Genomic DNA, 13873 nt, shown 5'->3' with positions numbered 1-13873 from the left:
GCATGCTCTCTCCGTGTTCATGTGGGTTTCCTCTGGGTGCTCCAAAGACATGTGCTATATAGGTGAATGAATAAGCTAAATTAGCCATAGTGTATGTGTGTGAATGAGGGTGTATGGATATTTCCCAGTACTGGGTTGCAGCTGGAAGGGTATCCGCTGTGTAAAACATATGCTGGATAAGTTGGCAGTTCATTCCGCTGTGGCGACCCCAGATTAATAAAGGGACTAAGCTAAATGAAAATGAATGAATAAATTGATTGATTTTATTTGACAATTTTAACAAAAATATACAAACAAGGCCAGTTTGACATTAATATCTTAAAAACTGTCGAGGATAAAATACACAATAAAGCCACAGGCTGATTTCCATCGTGGTCGTCGATATTCTTAAAAAACGAACGAGCAAATCATAAAGTGCAAACATCATCAGCTCAGAAACTCAGCACAACAAAAATCCTCAACTTCAACCGTAAAACAGCCATTTTTAATTTCCTCTCTAAAAACTCTCAAATTGAATCTCTTTAAAACTCCTCGGCAGTATATTCCAAGCAACAGTACACAGAAAAGACTTTCTACCTGTTTCACTCTTAAATCTACAAGGACAAATACCCCTGCTACTCGCTCTTGTAGAATGACAGTGTACCTCACTAACTAAAACTTAATAAGTAAATATTTTGGGACCATTTTCTTTAAAATCTGAAACACCATCACCAATTTCAGAAAAGTGACCCTTTTTCCAACTTTTAATATATTAATTTGAGTATAATATTCATTATTTAAATGTGTGTGTGTGTGGAAGTACTTTGATAACAATTCTGCAACTTATTTTTGGCCGTCTGCAATTTATTTTTTAAATTTTTGTGGAACTACTGCTGTACCAAAAGACTGCAGCATAGTCAAAGTATGACTGCACTAATGCACTAGCCAATATTTGTAAAGTTTGAAAATCTAAAAGCTCTGTCTGTCTTGCTAAAAACTTAATTTTAGAACTTTTGATTGGACTATAACAGCCATCTTCTCACCTGTCATTGCTGTATTAGTGCAGGGCAGTGTGACGAGTGTTATTGGACTTGTAAGTGTATAGAGCTTGCTTAGAGCATCCCTGCTGCAATAATAGAAAAATTTAGGCAACCCCTAAATAAGTTGGAACTGTGGTGAGTGAAAATGTATGGGTGTATGGGATAGTTCAAGTTGTGCTTATTCTTAGTATCACTTTTAAAACATTTGAATTGTGTGAGTGGGGGAAGGGATGTCGAAAATGTATATAGAACGTGCTTTGCCGAATTAATCGGTTTGCTTGCTTAATGGAGAGAGATAGTGTTCCTCCAGTCAGATCAGATATGGTGAGGTGGATTGTGGGATTGCAACTGATGTTAATTCAGAGAATCTCAAAACCCAAAGACTAGTGTGAATATGGCATTGTGGATGTGGACTGTATGATTGGAAATGCATCCTTGTGTAGATTGTGATTGCATTTGGAATGGATGTGGAGTGTAATAGGTTGGATGAAGGTCAGCTTCTGGGCCGGCTGTCCTAATCTCTGGAATGAGAAACAAGAGAAAATCAGAAATTAAATTTTACAACATGATACATGTATAGCAGACATGACAAAATTGTTGTAGCTGATATCTATGCAAGGCATCTTAATAAGAGCATGGACAATTGTGAGCTTCGTTGTCGCAGTGTGCGAGGATGATAGAGGTGGGCATTTGTTCCCCCACAGGATAGCAGGTGGATGCAGAGCTGGGGATTTGGGGTGTAGCTTGTCTGGTGGTCCTAGAAGTTCTTCTTGAAGATTTATTTAAATGTCCTATTCATGCAGTCAAGCGAGAAGTTAGTTTCTTTACCATTTTCACCTCCAACCGGCGTGCCATTATAAGTTACATATGGCACTGTATATGCAAGTATGGGTCGTTGGCGTATTACGATTGGACTTTTGTGTTAAATTCTCACTGGTTGGGTAATAGTCTTTACAGAAGTTAAATGCTATTAGATCTGGCAGAGGTTTTTAATTTATTTTATTTATTTTTTTATTTTATTATTATTTTTTTATATTATTATTCTTATTATTATTTATTCATTCATTTATTATTTTGTCAATTTATTTATTTATTATATCAAATCCCAACATCAAACGCTTAACTTAATTCACTACTTAGTGGAAACTGTATGAATGGAATGTTTGTTATGGGCTTTACTTCATTTGTTTAAATACATGTTAGGAATCTTAACTTCTTAATCTTAACTTAATTCGCAAGTATATCCGTCTCAGTTCATTCACGAGTCTTTTATGGCTGGGTTCATTCATGAATTGTTGAGAGGGCGGAACCATATCGAGTTTTAAAAGCGCATTGGATGAGGGCGCTGCTCCTTCAGCTATTGGCTCGATGGGGCGTCAATCAAGATCGTAGGCCAAGTTTGTTTACCAGTGTTGTGAGAAGACACTGCGGCACACCAGAGACTAGTTTGGATGATAACAGCACGCTTCATCGACGTATCAATATGTCGTGGACTAATGTCGTGATCTTTGCAGTGATTTACTTATGGATTTGTGGACGGGCTTGAAGGGCGAGTTCTTATGAATCTTCTAATCACGCGAATCTTGTTTTTAAAAGATTTATAAATGGGTTTAGTCTTTGATGGAGATTAGTTATTTCCGCGATGCTTCCCCTTAAAAGCGTGCTATACGTTACCGAGGGTGCACCGCTAGGAAGCAGTGAGTTAGGCTTTTGCGATGTTTTGGATCGTCGACGCCTAGAGAGTTTAGGTGGAGTTGTGGACTGCGGACTGGAGGTGGAAGAGCTGGTGGGCAGCACCGGCGTTTTTGCGGGAATTCTGGCTCAATTTTGGCGAGGCTGCGACTGAATTCTCAGGGAGAGTGGAGTTCTGGCTGGAGTTGTTGTTGTTTGTTTGTTGTTGTTGTTGTTGTTGTTGTTTGTTCTTCTGTATCGATAGGTTAAATGGTGCAATGCTGGAGCGTTTTGTAGCGGGAAGCAAGCTTCAAGACGAAGATAACTGGAGTAAAAAACTCAGGTTATTTATAATGCTTGCGTAATCATCTAATAGGGCTGATTACGTAGCTAACAAGGAGCCAGCCGTTTTGATTATAAGCCCGTGATCCTCTCGAAATTAGTTTATGAATAAACCACACTAAGAGAGCAATAGGCAAATATCTTTACATATAAAAACATTTAAATATTAAGGATATATATATACAGGATATAAAAAGAATAGATATAGGATTTAAATATAAAGGATTAAAATATTACAAAACATATTATTTTCTAGCCTACATAGATATGAAAAATCACTGCTTTTATGTCTTCTTCATCTCGGGAGGCTTTATCAGTTCATTCATAACAATTTGCTTTTGTATAATGTTATTATTATTAGCAGTATTATTTATTAAATCCATATTTATATTTGTTTTATTAAAAACAAGCTTAGATTTGCCCACCTGTCATGTTTTAGACCATAAGGGGCATAGCATGTGTTTTAGGATATAACTCAGGTTTTTGAGCACACTTCATTAATATTGATCATTTATTCGTTTGTTTGAAATTAGAACTGAATTTAGAAATAGTTTTGAAACGAATATTTGCGCTTGACAAACACAATTATTTATAGACTATTTGATGTCTTTGCGTAAAGGTTTCCCTATCCAAGAGCGAAAGTGAAAGTGATCTTTTATCTCTCATTCTCTCGCAGTAGATGCTCTGTTTAACAGTTTTCTGTTAAAAAAACTGTTTACTGTTTGCTAGTGAAATGCTCAGATTTTCCACTTAGACTTCCTTTACGCGACGCAGCTGGCTCTTAAAGGTAATGGGAGATGAGACTCTAATTGGTTAATTCTCAAAACACACCTATAACTCATTAAGAAAATAAACTCAACCCTTTTAGACCATGCGCTATGGCGCAAAGCGGATTTTCATGTCCTTAAATTAGCAAAAATGCATTCTGACACACCCTGAAAGCTTTTGCGCCCTGTGTTTTGCGCTCTGCGCATGGACCGTCAAAATAGAGCCCTTAGGGAGTCTTTGAGGGAACTGCACTGGAATATTATCTAACCCTGTTGCTTTACTATTTTTAGGTGTTATTAATTTCTTAAATAAATCCCCCTCTTCTACTTTATTAAACACAAAACTTTATAGACTAAAACTCTATAACTAATTTATCAATAAAAATGCCATTTTGTACTGGAAGCTTTTTAACCGTCAATATCAGCTGGTATTAAATAAAATAATTAACAATGTCATAGTCAGATATAATTGAAACAAACATGATGAAGCCAGTAAATCTGGTTGTGACTTACCCGTGTGTTACTTTTGTTTCTGATGGGGTCAAAAATTATAATGTGCCATTTATGTTTAAAGTAAAATTTACTTTACTTTACTTTACTTTAAAAAATTAAAATTGGGTGCTGCAGATCTGCAGAGTGGATGCGCGCGTACTGAAGAGCGGTGTTATCGCGCGCGTACTGATCAGCTGTGTTGCCGCGCGCGTACTCAAGAGCGGTGTTGTCGCACGCCTACTGAAGGGCGGGACGGAAGGTGTGCCGCGTCACGGGGGCACTTTTGATCCTTTTGGAAGGGCACTTTCTATCCAAGACTAAAAAGGGCATGTGCACTGCACAGGTTGAGCCCTATGTGTGCACGTGCCTGCTGCTCCGTGTCCGACCTGGGCGAGACGCTGCTCGCTGCAGAGCCATTTGAGCAGAGCTGATCTCCAGCGAGGGGGAGCATGAGCTCTAGCTCCTCCTCCTATCCGCTTGTTAAATGGTGACGTGTTTGTGACGTATGTATACTGTTTCCGGGTCCAAGCCGCCACTCATTTGAGTGGAGAAATCATTTGTTTATGATCACGTTTTATTCCTATCACACATTAAAGTTAATTTTATATAAAATCATAGTGTACACAACAATCTCTGGGCTTGCTGCATAAAAAATACCAAAAATGTAACAATTTAAAAAAAAAAAAATCACTTTCTGGCCATCGGATATTAGGCATGATATTGCGATCGTGATTTTCGAAAGCCTTAAATCGCTTTGTAAAACTTTATTATTACCATTTCATGAGTCTCCCCATTCAGTTGAATAGAGCGCTTGGACCCGGAAGCCGCTTCGCGTGACGTCACACTTAACAGGCGGATAAGCTGTTTTAATGCGTACACCTACCCCCAGTGACATCACTCGTAGAAGAAGCGCAAGAAAGGAGGAGCGAGAGCTCAAGCTCCCCCTTGCTGGAGCTCAGCTCTGCCCAAATAGCTCTGCAGTGAGGACCACTTGACCTGGGCCGGTTCACTCCTCCTTAAACGACCTGGGGGTCTCGAGCTCACCCAGGAGCTCCATATCGATACCGAACTTAGTGCGGACACCCAATCGACATAGTCCACTGGAGCCCAGAAACCCTGAGCTCAAGCGATCAGCCTCCCAGTAGCTTGGATTACAGGCGCGCGCCACTGACTGAACCCGGCGAGAGCTGAGAGAATCAGAGCTATGGAGAATCTGATCATCACAGCGACCTCTAGTGGAGGAAAACTCACTTTTATAGAAGTGAACTAATGCTTTAATACCCTGTGCTAATAATTCACTTACAATAGCAATATAGTTCACTATTAGTATAATACCTTCACTATTATTCATTCATTAATTTTCTTGTCGGCTTAGTCCCTTTATTAAAAAGCGGAATGAACCGCCAACTTATCCAGCAAGTTTTTTCGCAGCAGATGCCCTTCCAGTCGCAACCCATCTCTGGGAAACATCCACACACATACTCATACACTACGGACAATTTAGTCTACCCAATTCACCTGTACCGCATGTCTTTGGACTGTGGGGGAAACCGGAGCACCCGGAGGAAACCCACGTGAAGGCAGGGAGAACATGCAAACTCCACACAGAAACTGCACCACTGCCTCGCCACCTTCACTATTAGGAATTCATAATTTGATAATCCATTGTCTGTAATATTTTTTTTGCATGAGTAAAATTTGCATTTCACAGATTTTTCGTAATAATTAAAACAATGGTAAATCTGATAAATGATTAGAAATGATCCTTATATCAGGGATTATTCATTGCAGTCTTCTTGTTTTGTTTTAATTCATTGATGCAAATTAGGTCTGTAAATCATTTTTCAATATTCTGTAAACATTAAATGAGATCTGAATCACTAACCCTAAACAAAAGAGTTTTTGAATTAGAAACACTCAATAATATGAATCAGCCTTTCAGTTCAAGCCTGCTGCAGTCGCTCTTCTTCTTGGAAAGGTCAGTGCTGATCCTTGTTCTGCAGATTCTGATGTTTTAAATCTGCTTGTGGTGTTTTATTTATTTACATGTATATGGGCTTATTTTTGTGATGAAGAAACCCACAGTAATGATAATAAATGAGTGGATTGTGACAGATCCACAGATGCTTTCAGATTTGTGCTCATCATCTATAAGATTTGTCCTTTCTCTTTTTTTATTACAGTTTTTTACAATTATTTTGCCACAAATTTCAGAACTTTGGTGTCAATTTTTAAAAGTCTAGACACAAAATTCACAACCTTTGCCAAAATTGTACGTTTTTGCAAAACTTTTAACTCTTTTTTCAAATGCTTGGATACAACACACACAAGTCAAACATACTTTATTCATTGAACTAAAATCACCTTTTCAATATAACACAATTAAACTTCAAATTGATCCCATTTCAAAATGCAACTCAAACATTACAATTGAAATAACCATGTATTCATTTACTTCACATGATGTTATTATCAACTGATACAAGCACTCCAAATGATGAATAACTGCTGCATTATTGTTGATGTGGGGAAACTGATGTACAATATTACATGTTTAGATGATGAAATAATCAGGATAGATCAAATGACATCAGTTACCACAGAAGATGACCCAACTGAACTACATTATCTATAGATGTCATCTTTATTCATCCTTAGTCCATATTTATGATTTCTTTGTTCTGTGTACCACTTTTACAGACAATGTTTATATATTTGACATCACTGTAAGAAAGCCCAGTCACAGCAAACCAATGTCAGGCCTGGATTTACATTGACAGAAGGTTCTTTCCAAGATTTCTGAGTAATGAAAACACCACTGAAATGTAGAGGAGAACCCGTGACCAAATCCACAAGACCAGACTGATGGTAACACAAAATCCCAAAATAGAAATCTGATATATAGAAATATATGCAAATTACATATGTGACATAATAGTTCATATGAATTTTACATATATAAAATATGTTATACATGTCAAAATATTGCCATTTGTTAAAATATTAGAATTACAAATATGTACATATATGTTACGTATATATATATGATCCATTATGTTATATATTTTACCCCTACAAATATATATATATATATATATATATATATATATATATATATATATATATATATATATATATATATATATATATATATATATATATATATATGATATGGTTGAAAATAATATAAACAATGATTTTTTTCACTATTTTGACAAATTATTGACTATTATGACATTTTATAATAATGTAATTTGCAGATGGGACCATATATCATGCCATTTATCAGCTTTCTATATGGGGACGTGAAGTGAGAAAAAAAAAATACAGTAAACCAACATTATGATGGAATGAATAAAACTAGTTCAGTATATCCACTGTCTGCACTGTTTCCCTTTACACTTATAGACCATAATGAAACCTGTATCATATATTTTAAACAACAATATTTAATGATTGTTAATGATTGTATATTGAAGCGATGTACATCTTGTGTGCTGCTGGTGATCTAAAGTAGTGTTCCTGTAGTATTTGTATTATAAAAGGATTATGTGAATCAATGATCCTGCAAATGCAAGACTTCTTTAAGGGAATGAATGCTGTATGCAGAACACTGGAGAGTGTTAAAAGTAGTGACTGTTTAGGATTTTGTGTCTAGAGTTTTTTTAATTGACATCAGGGTTCTGAAATTTGTGGCAAAACAATTGGAAAAAAAACTGTAACACATAATGAAGATCAAGGGCAAACAAATAAATGATGAGCTTAGAGAGTTTTAAATCATTTTAACATACAGAGATGAACATTTGTAGAAAATACATTTAAAGGTGTTTTTAAAAAGTGTTAAATTACTTTAAAACGGAAAAACAAATCGCCAATAGGTGGCAGCAAGAGACCTCTTTAATCGAGTGAAGCTTTAAGTGATTCATTCAGCCACGAATCATTAGCTGCGTCCCAAATGGCACACTATACACTATGCACTCATGCACTATGTACTTATGCACTTACACACTCAACAGGATAGTATATGTATGTAGTGTTGTCCCAAATGGCACACTAATGTTTTTTTACTAAGCGGAAATTCAAACCGTTTCCCTGATGACGTTTGACTGTTGCCAAATCAGTGAAATAAACGACTGAATTATCAAATAATACCTGCCGTGAGTATAACCGCATTCACCATCGGGAGGCGCTATAATCACTCTTGTAGGAGAATTTTGCTCTCACCATCCAAAATAAATAAAGTTATTCAACATGTGCGTCAGATAGCTCCGCCCCTTCCGCTACGTAAGCAAACCTGCGGTCGTTGAGTGCGTGAAGTGTCCATCATTACACACTTCATTATACCGGCTGAATGAGTGCATCATCCGGGTAATTAAAGTGCACTTATTATTTTGAGAGTTTTCAATGTGAACACACTACTTACACTATTTATACTACAAAATGGCGTAAAATAGTGCATAAGTATGCGATTTGGGACGCAGCTACTGATTCAGTGACTCGCCCGACTCTATACAGAGTCCTGAATCATTCATGTAAGGAAACGCCACTGTTTATTATTCAGAGATGGCCAACTGTTCTGCTGTTTATTTTATTATTATCATAGTAATGATTTCACTATTATTAATGAGAAAATAACGCGGAAGTTTTTAGCGCCTCGTCACGTGATCGTCAATATCCATGGCAACGGTTCTTTTTGTGTTGTTTTGAACTTCGCTCATTGGCATCTGATCTCGGCGTCCTTCGTGGCAACTGATTCCCAGATTATTGATTGTTGGATACATCGATTGATCGTCTTCTTCTCCCTTCATTCAGGTTTGACCCTTGTTATCACACTGTGTTTTGTGTTCAGTATGTCTTGTGTTCATTACAGGTTTCAGAGTCGACTCACCTACGACTCGCTCCAGTTTGAGGGCCTCAACATCACTGCGGGAGAGCTGAAGCGGCAGATCATGAGGCGCGAGAGGCTGAAGTTCTGCCAGCTGAAGATCAGCAAAGCCCAAACTGATGAAGGTGAGATGAGGAAAAGCCACTTAAACTATAATACACTAACATTAGATGTGTTATCAGACAGACTTGTAGAAGCTGACATGTGTTATCATGACTCTGATGGTGACATATAGTGATGTTCTGAGTGTTTTAAAATGCTAATGGCACTCAAAGTATACCATGGTAAATAATTATTACTATATTCAAACTTTATTTTGCTGTCAGAATACACAGATGATGATGCTCTCATCCCTAAAAACACATCGGTCATCATCAGACGGGTCCCTGCGGCTGGACTTAAGTCCTCCAACAGAAGATTTGTTGGGTAAGTTATGTGAAATGAGTGCAATCATCCTCTGATAGATGTTATATCAAGAGTTTGAGTCTGTCTGTGGTGTTTTGGTCACACAAGCTCCTTTGTTTTGTTTTGCAGACATCAAGCTGGACCATCAGCTAAATCTTCTCAAACAGGTGATTCTTCACTCCTCTCACTGGAGCAGCTGTTGAAGGTATTGAACAAATGATTAATTCACCCCACTGTGCTGCTCTGTATTGAACTGCAGTGTTTGCATTTGAGGCGTCATAATGACATGTTGTGCAGAATATCAATACACAGTGTTTAGCAAACAACAATACACACAAACACACAAACACACACAGCTTCTTAGGGAGATTTGAGGGTGTTTATTTAGAGCAAATCAGTGAAATAAAATTCTAATGTGCAAATGCCTGTGAAACAGACTGAGAATCTGGCTGAGGCAAAGGCATCAGAGGAGGACAAGCTAAAAGCGGTGATGTACCAGTCCAGTCTGTGCTACTACTCCAGCAGGTGAGCGTTCAGACACTGACAGGTTTGGTTTGTGAGAAATGTTAGAGCTGATTCTCATGGTTCTGATGTTCATCAGTGAGGCCATGACACTGCTTGGGCTTCTTCCACCCAACTATGTCTGCTTTCACTGTGGGATCCCAGGACACCACATTAGGCACTGCCCCTCTAAAGGGGTAACTGGGTTTTCTAAGCTTATGGTTGCTGTGAACTTGAGCTCTTGTCTCCATCAGTCAGATTGTTTGCTCTGTAGTTTGACTGTCACTCATGAATTCACAGGGCAGCAGCTCTGCTCCGCTTAAGCGCATCCGGAGGAGCACAGGGATTCCCCGCAGCTTCCTGTTGGAGGTGGACGACCCAAACCGAAAGGGAGTCATGATGGACGGCAGCCGCAAATACGTCATTCCCATCATAGACGCGTGAGTAAACTGTACTTGGCATTGCAGCATGTTCTATTGTTTGTGAAAATCTCACATTATGTCTGCTTGTGTGTGTTTGCGCTCGATCTGTTCAGTGAGGCCTATGCTGCTGAGAAGAAAAAGAGGCCGTCCTTCTCCTGCCAGACCAAGCCACTATCCTCCTCTTCCTCAGCTGGTGCAGCATCTTCAGTCCAGGACGCCAGAGGGAAACGTTCCCGCTCCCCATCTCCACCAGAGACGCACGGCGACCAGAAGAGACCACGTCACTGAGAGACCTTCACCCAAGAGACCTGGAGTCGACGTGAGCACAGTGTATATATTGTACATAGTTTATGAATAAAACTGAATAAAGATTATAGCAGCATAAACTGTGGACTGGTTGACCTTCACACAATACAGAAACACAAAAGAAAATGATCAACACATTAAGATAGAAATGATGAACAAACATGCTGCGGGAGAACCAGTGTGCTGTCCTGCTCACAATCTAAAACTTTTAGTTTAAGTTTATTGAATGTTAATCTGAAAAAAATAAAACGCTGAACAGCTTTTATAGAATTCAATAGTTTTCCTCATTAAGGGGAAAGAGAAAAGGCGGCATGTACATATTTTTAAAAATCCATTGGAATGACAAAGATGTGCATGCTCTAATAAGTCATTTTGGCTGTGTTCATATGGTGTCCTTTGGTGGTTTCTATTGCTGTTGTTGTTTACTGTTCAGCTGACTTAAGCAAATAGATTTCTTTAAAATGTAGCTATTAAGGGAAAAAATAATGTATCTTTATATATATATATATACACATGGCCTCACTGTAGGAAGGCTGCTGGTGGGAGTCCCGACTGGGTCAGATGGCATTTCTGTGTGGAGTTTGTTTGTTCTCTCCGTGTTCATCCTCTGGGTGCTCCAAGCCCATGTGCTATGCTGTAGGTGAATGAATAAACTAAATTAGCCATAGTGTGTGTGTGTGTGTGTGTGTGTGTGTGTGTGTGTGTGTGTGTGTGTGTGTAAATGAGGGTGTATGGATATTTCCCAGTACTGGGTTGCAGCTGGAAGGGTATCCGCTGTGTAAAAAATATGCTGGATAAGTTGGCAGTTCATTCCGCTGTGGCGACCCCAGATTAATAAAGGGACTAAGCTAAATGAAAATGAATGAATAAATTGATTGATTGATTTTATTTGACAATTTTAACAAAAATACACAAACAAGTCCAGTTTGACATTCATATCTTAAAAACTGTCGAGGATAAAATACACAATAAAGCCACAGGCTGATTTCCATCGTGGTCATCGATATTCTTAAAAAATGAACGAGCAAATCATAAAGTGCAAACATCATCAGCTCAGAAACTCAGCACAACAAAAATCCTCAACTTCAACCGAAAAACAGCCATTTTTTAATTTCCTCTCTAAAAACTCTCAAATTGAATCTCTTTAAAACTCCTCGGCAGTATATTCCAAGCAACAGTACACAGAAAAGACTTTCTACCTGTTTCACTATTAAATCTACAAGGACAAATACCCCTGCTACTCGCTCTTGTAGAATGACAGTGTACCTCACTAACTAAAACTTAATAATTAAATATTTTAAAATCTTAAACACCATCACCAATTTCAGAAAAGTGACCCTTTTTCCAACTTTTAATAAATTAGTTTGACTATAATATTCATTATTTAAATGTGTCAGTAGAAGTACTTTGATAACAATTCTGCAACTTATTTTGGGCCGTCTGCAATTTATTTTTCATTTTTGTGGAACTACTGCTGTACCAAAAGACTGCAGCATAGTCAAAGTATGACTGCACTAATGCACTAGCCAATATTTGTAAAGTTTGAAAATCTAAGAGCTCTGTCTGTCTTGCTAAAAACTTAATTTTAGAACTTTTGAATGGACTATAACAGCCATCTTCTCACCTGTCAAATTACTGTCTGAAATGGAACCTAAATATTTCCCTTCATGTTTGGGTTCATTAATTTGATGCTCTACTTTTACCTCTGATCTGACACATTTTCTCAGTTTCGCAGCTGAACCATATAAAATAAATTCTGGTTTACACAAGTGTAAGGACAATTTATTAAGGTTAAACCATTAAGAGACTTCCTCAGTTTGTTTACTTTTTTCATTTTCAATAAATTCCTTCCTCTCATGAGACACAATTATTGCTGCATCATCCACAAATAACAAAAGCTTTTTTGAACGGGCCATTTTCAAATCATTGATGTATATTAAAAAAGCAAAGGACCTAAAACACTGCCTTGTGAAACCCCATAAGAAACGGTCGAATAATCTGAAAACACACCATTTAAATCTACTATTTGACATCTGTTTTCAAGGTAAGACTTCATGCATTTACAGGCCAAAACACCAAAACCCATTGCCTTTACTTTTAAAATCAATATCCTGTGATCGACTGTATTGAAAGCTTTTTGCAGGTCTAAGAAAACCATCCCACTTAACTTCCTTTATCCATATCGCTCTTTATATAATTTGTTAAATAAAAGAAACTGTTGAATCAGTGGAATGATTTTTCTAAAACCCGATTGAAACTCTGCAATACGTCACATTTTAAACAATATTTTTCAATCTGCTAATAAATAACTTTTTCCCTCCCTTTTGACAAAGCACTCAAAATTGATACCAGCCTAGAATTATTAACCTCAAACCTACTACCTTTCTTAAAAAGAGGAATAACTCTTGCTTTTTTCAACTTTACCTTGACAAATAGAAAAATTGATAATATGTGTAACCATCGGAGTGACGCATTTAGGGAGTCTTTGAGGGAACTGCACTGGAATATTATCTAACCCTGTTGCTTTACTATTTTTAAGTGTTATTAATTTCTTAAATATATCCCCCTCCTCTATTTTATTAAACAAAACTTTCTAGATTAAAACTGCATTTGGCATAATACTCTATAACTAATTTATCAATAAAAATGCCATTTTGTACTGGAAGCTTTTTAACCGTCAATATCAGGTGGTATTAAAAAAAAATTAACAATGTCATAGTCAGATATAATTAAAACAAACATGATGAAGCCAGTAAATCTGGTTGTGACCTACCCGTGTGTTACTTTTGTTTCTGATGGGGCCAAAAATTATAATGTGCCATTTATGTTTAAAGTAAAATTATTCTCTATATTTATTTTTTAATTTGATATATTTTCAATTAAATTCAATATATTTCTGTCTAAGGCATATTTTTAAAATATAGACATGAAATTGAGATGATTTTTGTATTTTTGTTTACAAATAAACTTTCTGAAGTCTGCTAGTAAACTTTTAATTATTACTTACTATTAATAATGCATATAGTCATCATACATCTCTAAATCTTTATTTCTTCAGTTTTA

General features: G+C 37.1%; 2 protein-coding genes across 2 annotated transcripts; both read left to right on the top strand.

The window, feature by feature from the left end:
• Nucleotides 1-9095: 9095 nt before the first annotated feature.
• Nucleotides 9096-10114, top strand: si:dkey-27d5.5. Its single transcript, XM_073916540.1, has 4 exons — nucleotides 9096-9301; nucleotides 9503-9602; nucleotides 9711-9786; nucleotides 10018-10114. The coding sequence occupies exons 1-4, from the start codon at nucleotides 9142-9144 to the stop codon at nucleotides 10108-10110; spliced, it is 429 nt and encodes a 142-aa protein (XP_073772641.1). The 5' UTR covers nucleotides 9096-9141; the 3' UTR covers nucleotides 10111-10114.
• A 30-nt stretch (nucleotides 10115-10144) lies between these two features.
• LOC141376555 (E3 ubiquitin-protein ligase RBBP6-like) lies at nucleotides 10145-10885 on the top strand. Its single transcript, XM_073916537.1, has 3 exons — nucleotides 10145-10279; nucleotides 10383-10522; nucleotides 10618-10885. Exons 1-3 carry the CDS (start codon nucleotides 10145-10147, stop codon nucleotides 10790-10792), a joined length of 450 nt encoding a protein of 149 aa, XP_073772638.1. The 3' UTR covers nucleotides 10793-10885.
• The last annotated feature ends 2988 nt before the right edge of the window (nucleotides 10886-13873 follow it).

Source organism: Danio rerio, chromosome 11, assembly GCF_049306965.1.
Source record: "Danio rerio strain Tuebingen ecotype United States chromosome 11, GRCz12tu, whole genome shotgun sequence".
In the NCBI taxonomy this organism is placed as follows: domain Eukaryota; kingdom Metazoa; phylum Chordata; class Actinopteri; order Cypriniformes; family Danionidae; genus Danio; species Danio rerio.
This window is presented reverse-complemented; position numbering and strand designations above follow the sequence as displayed.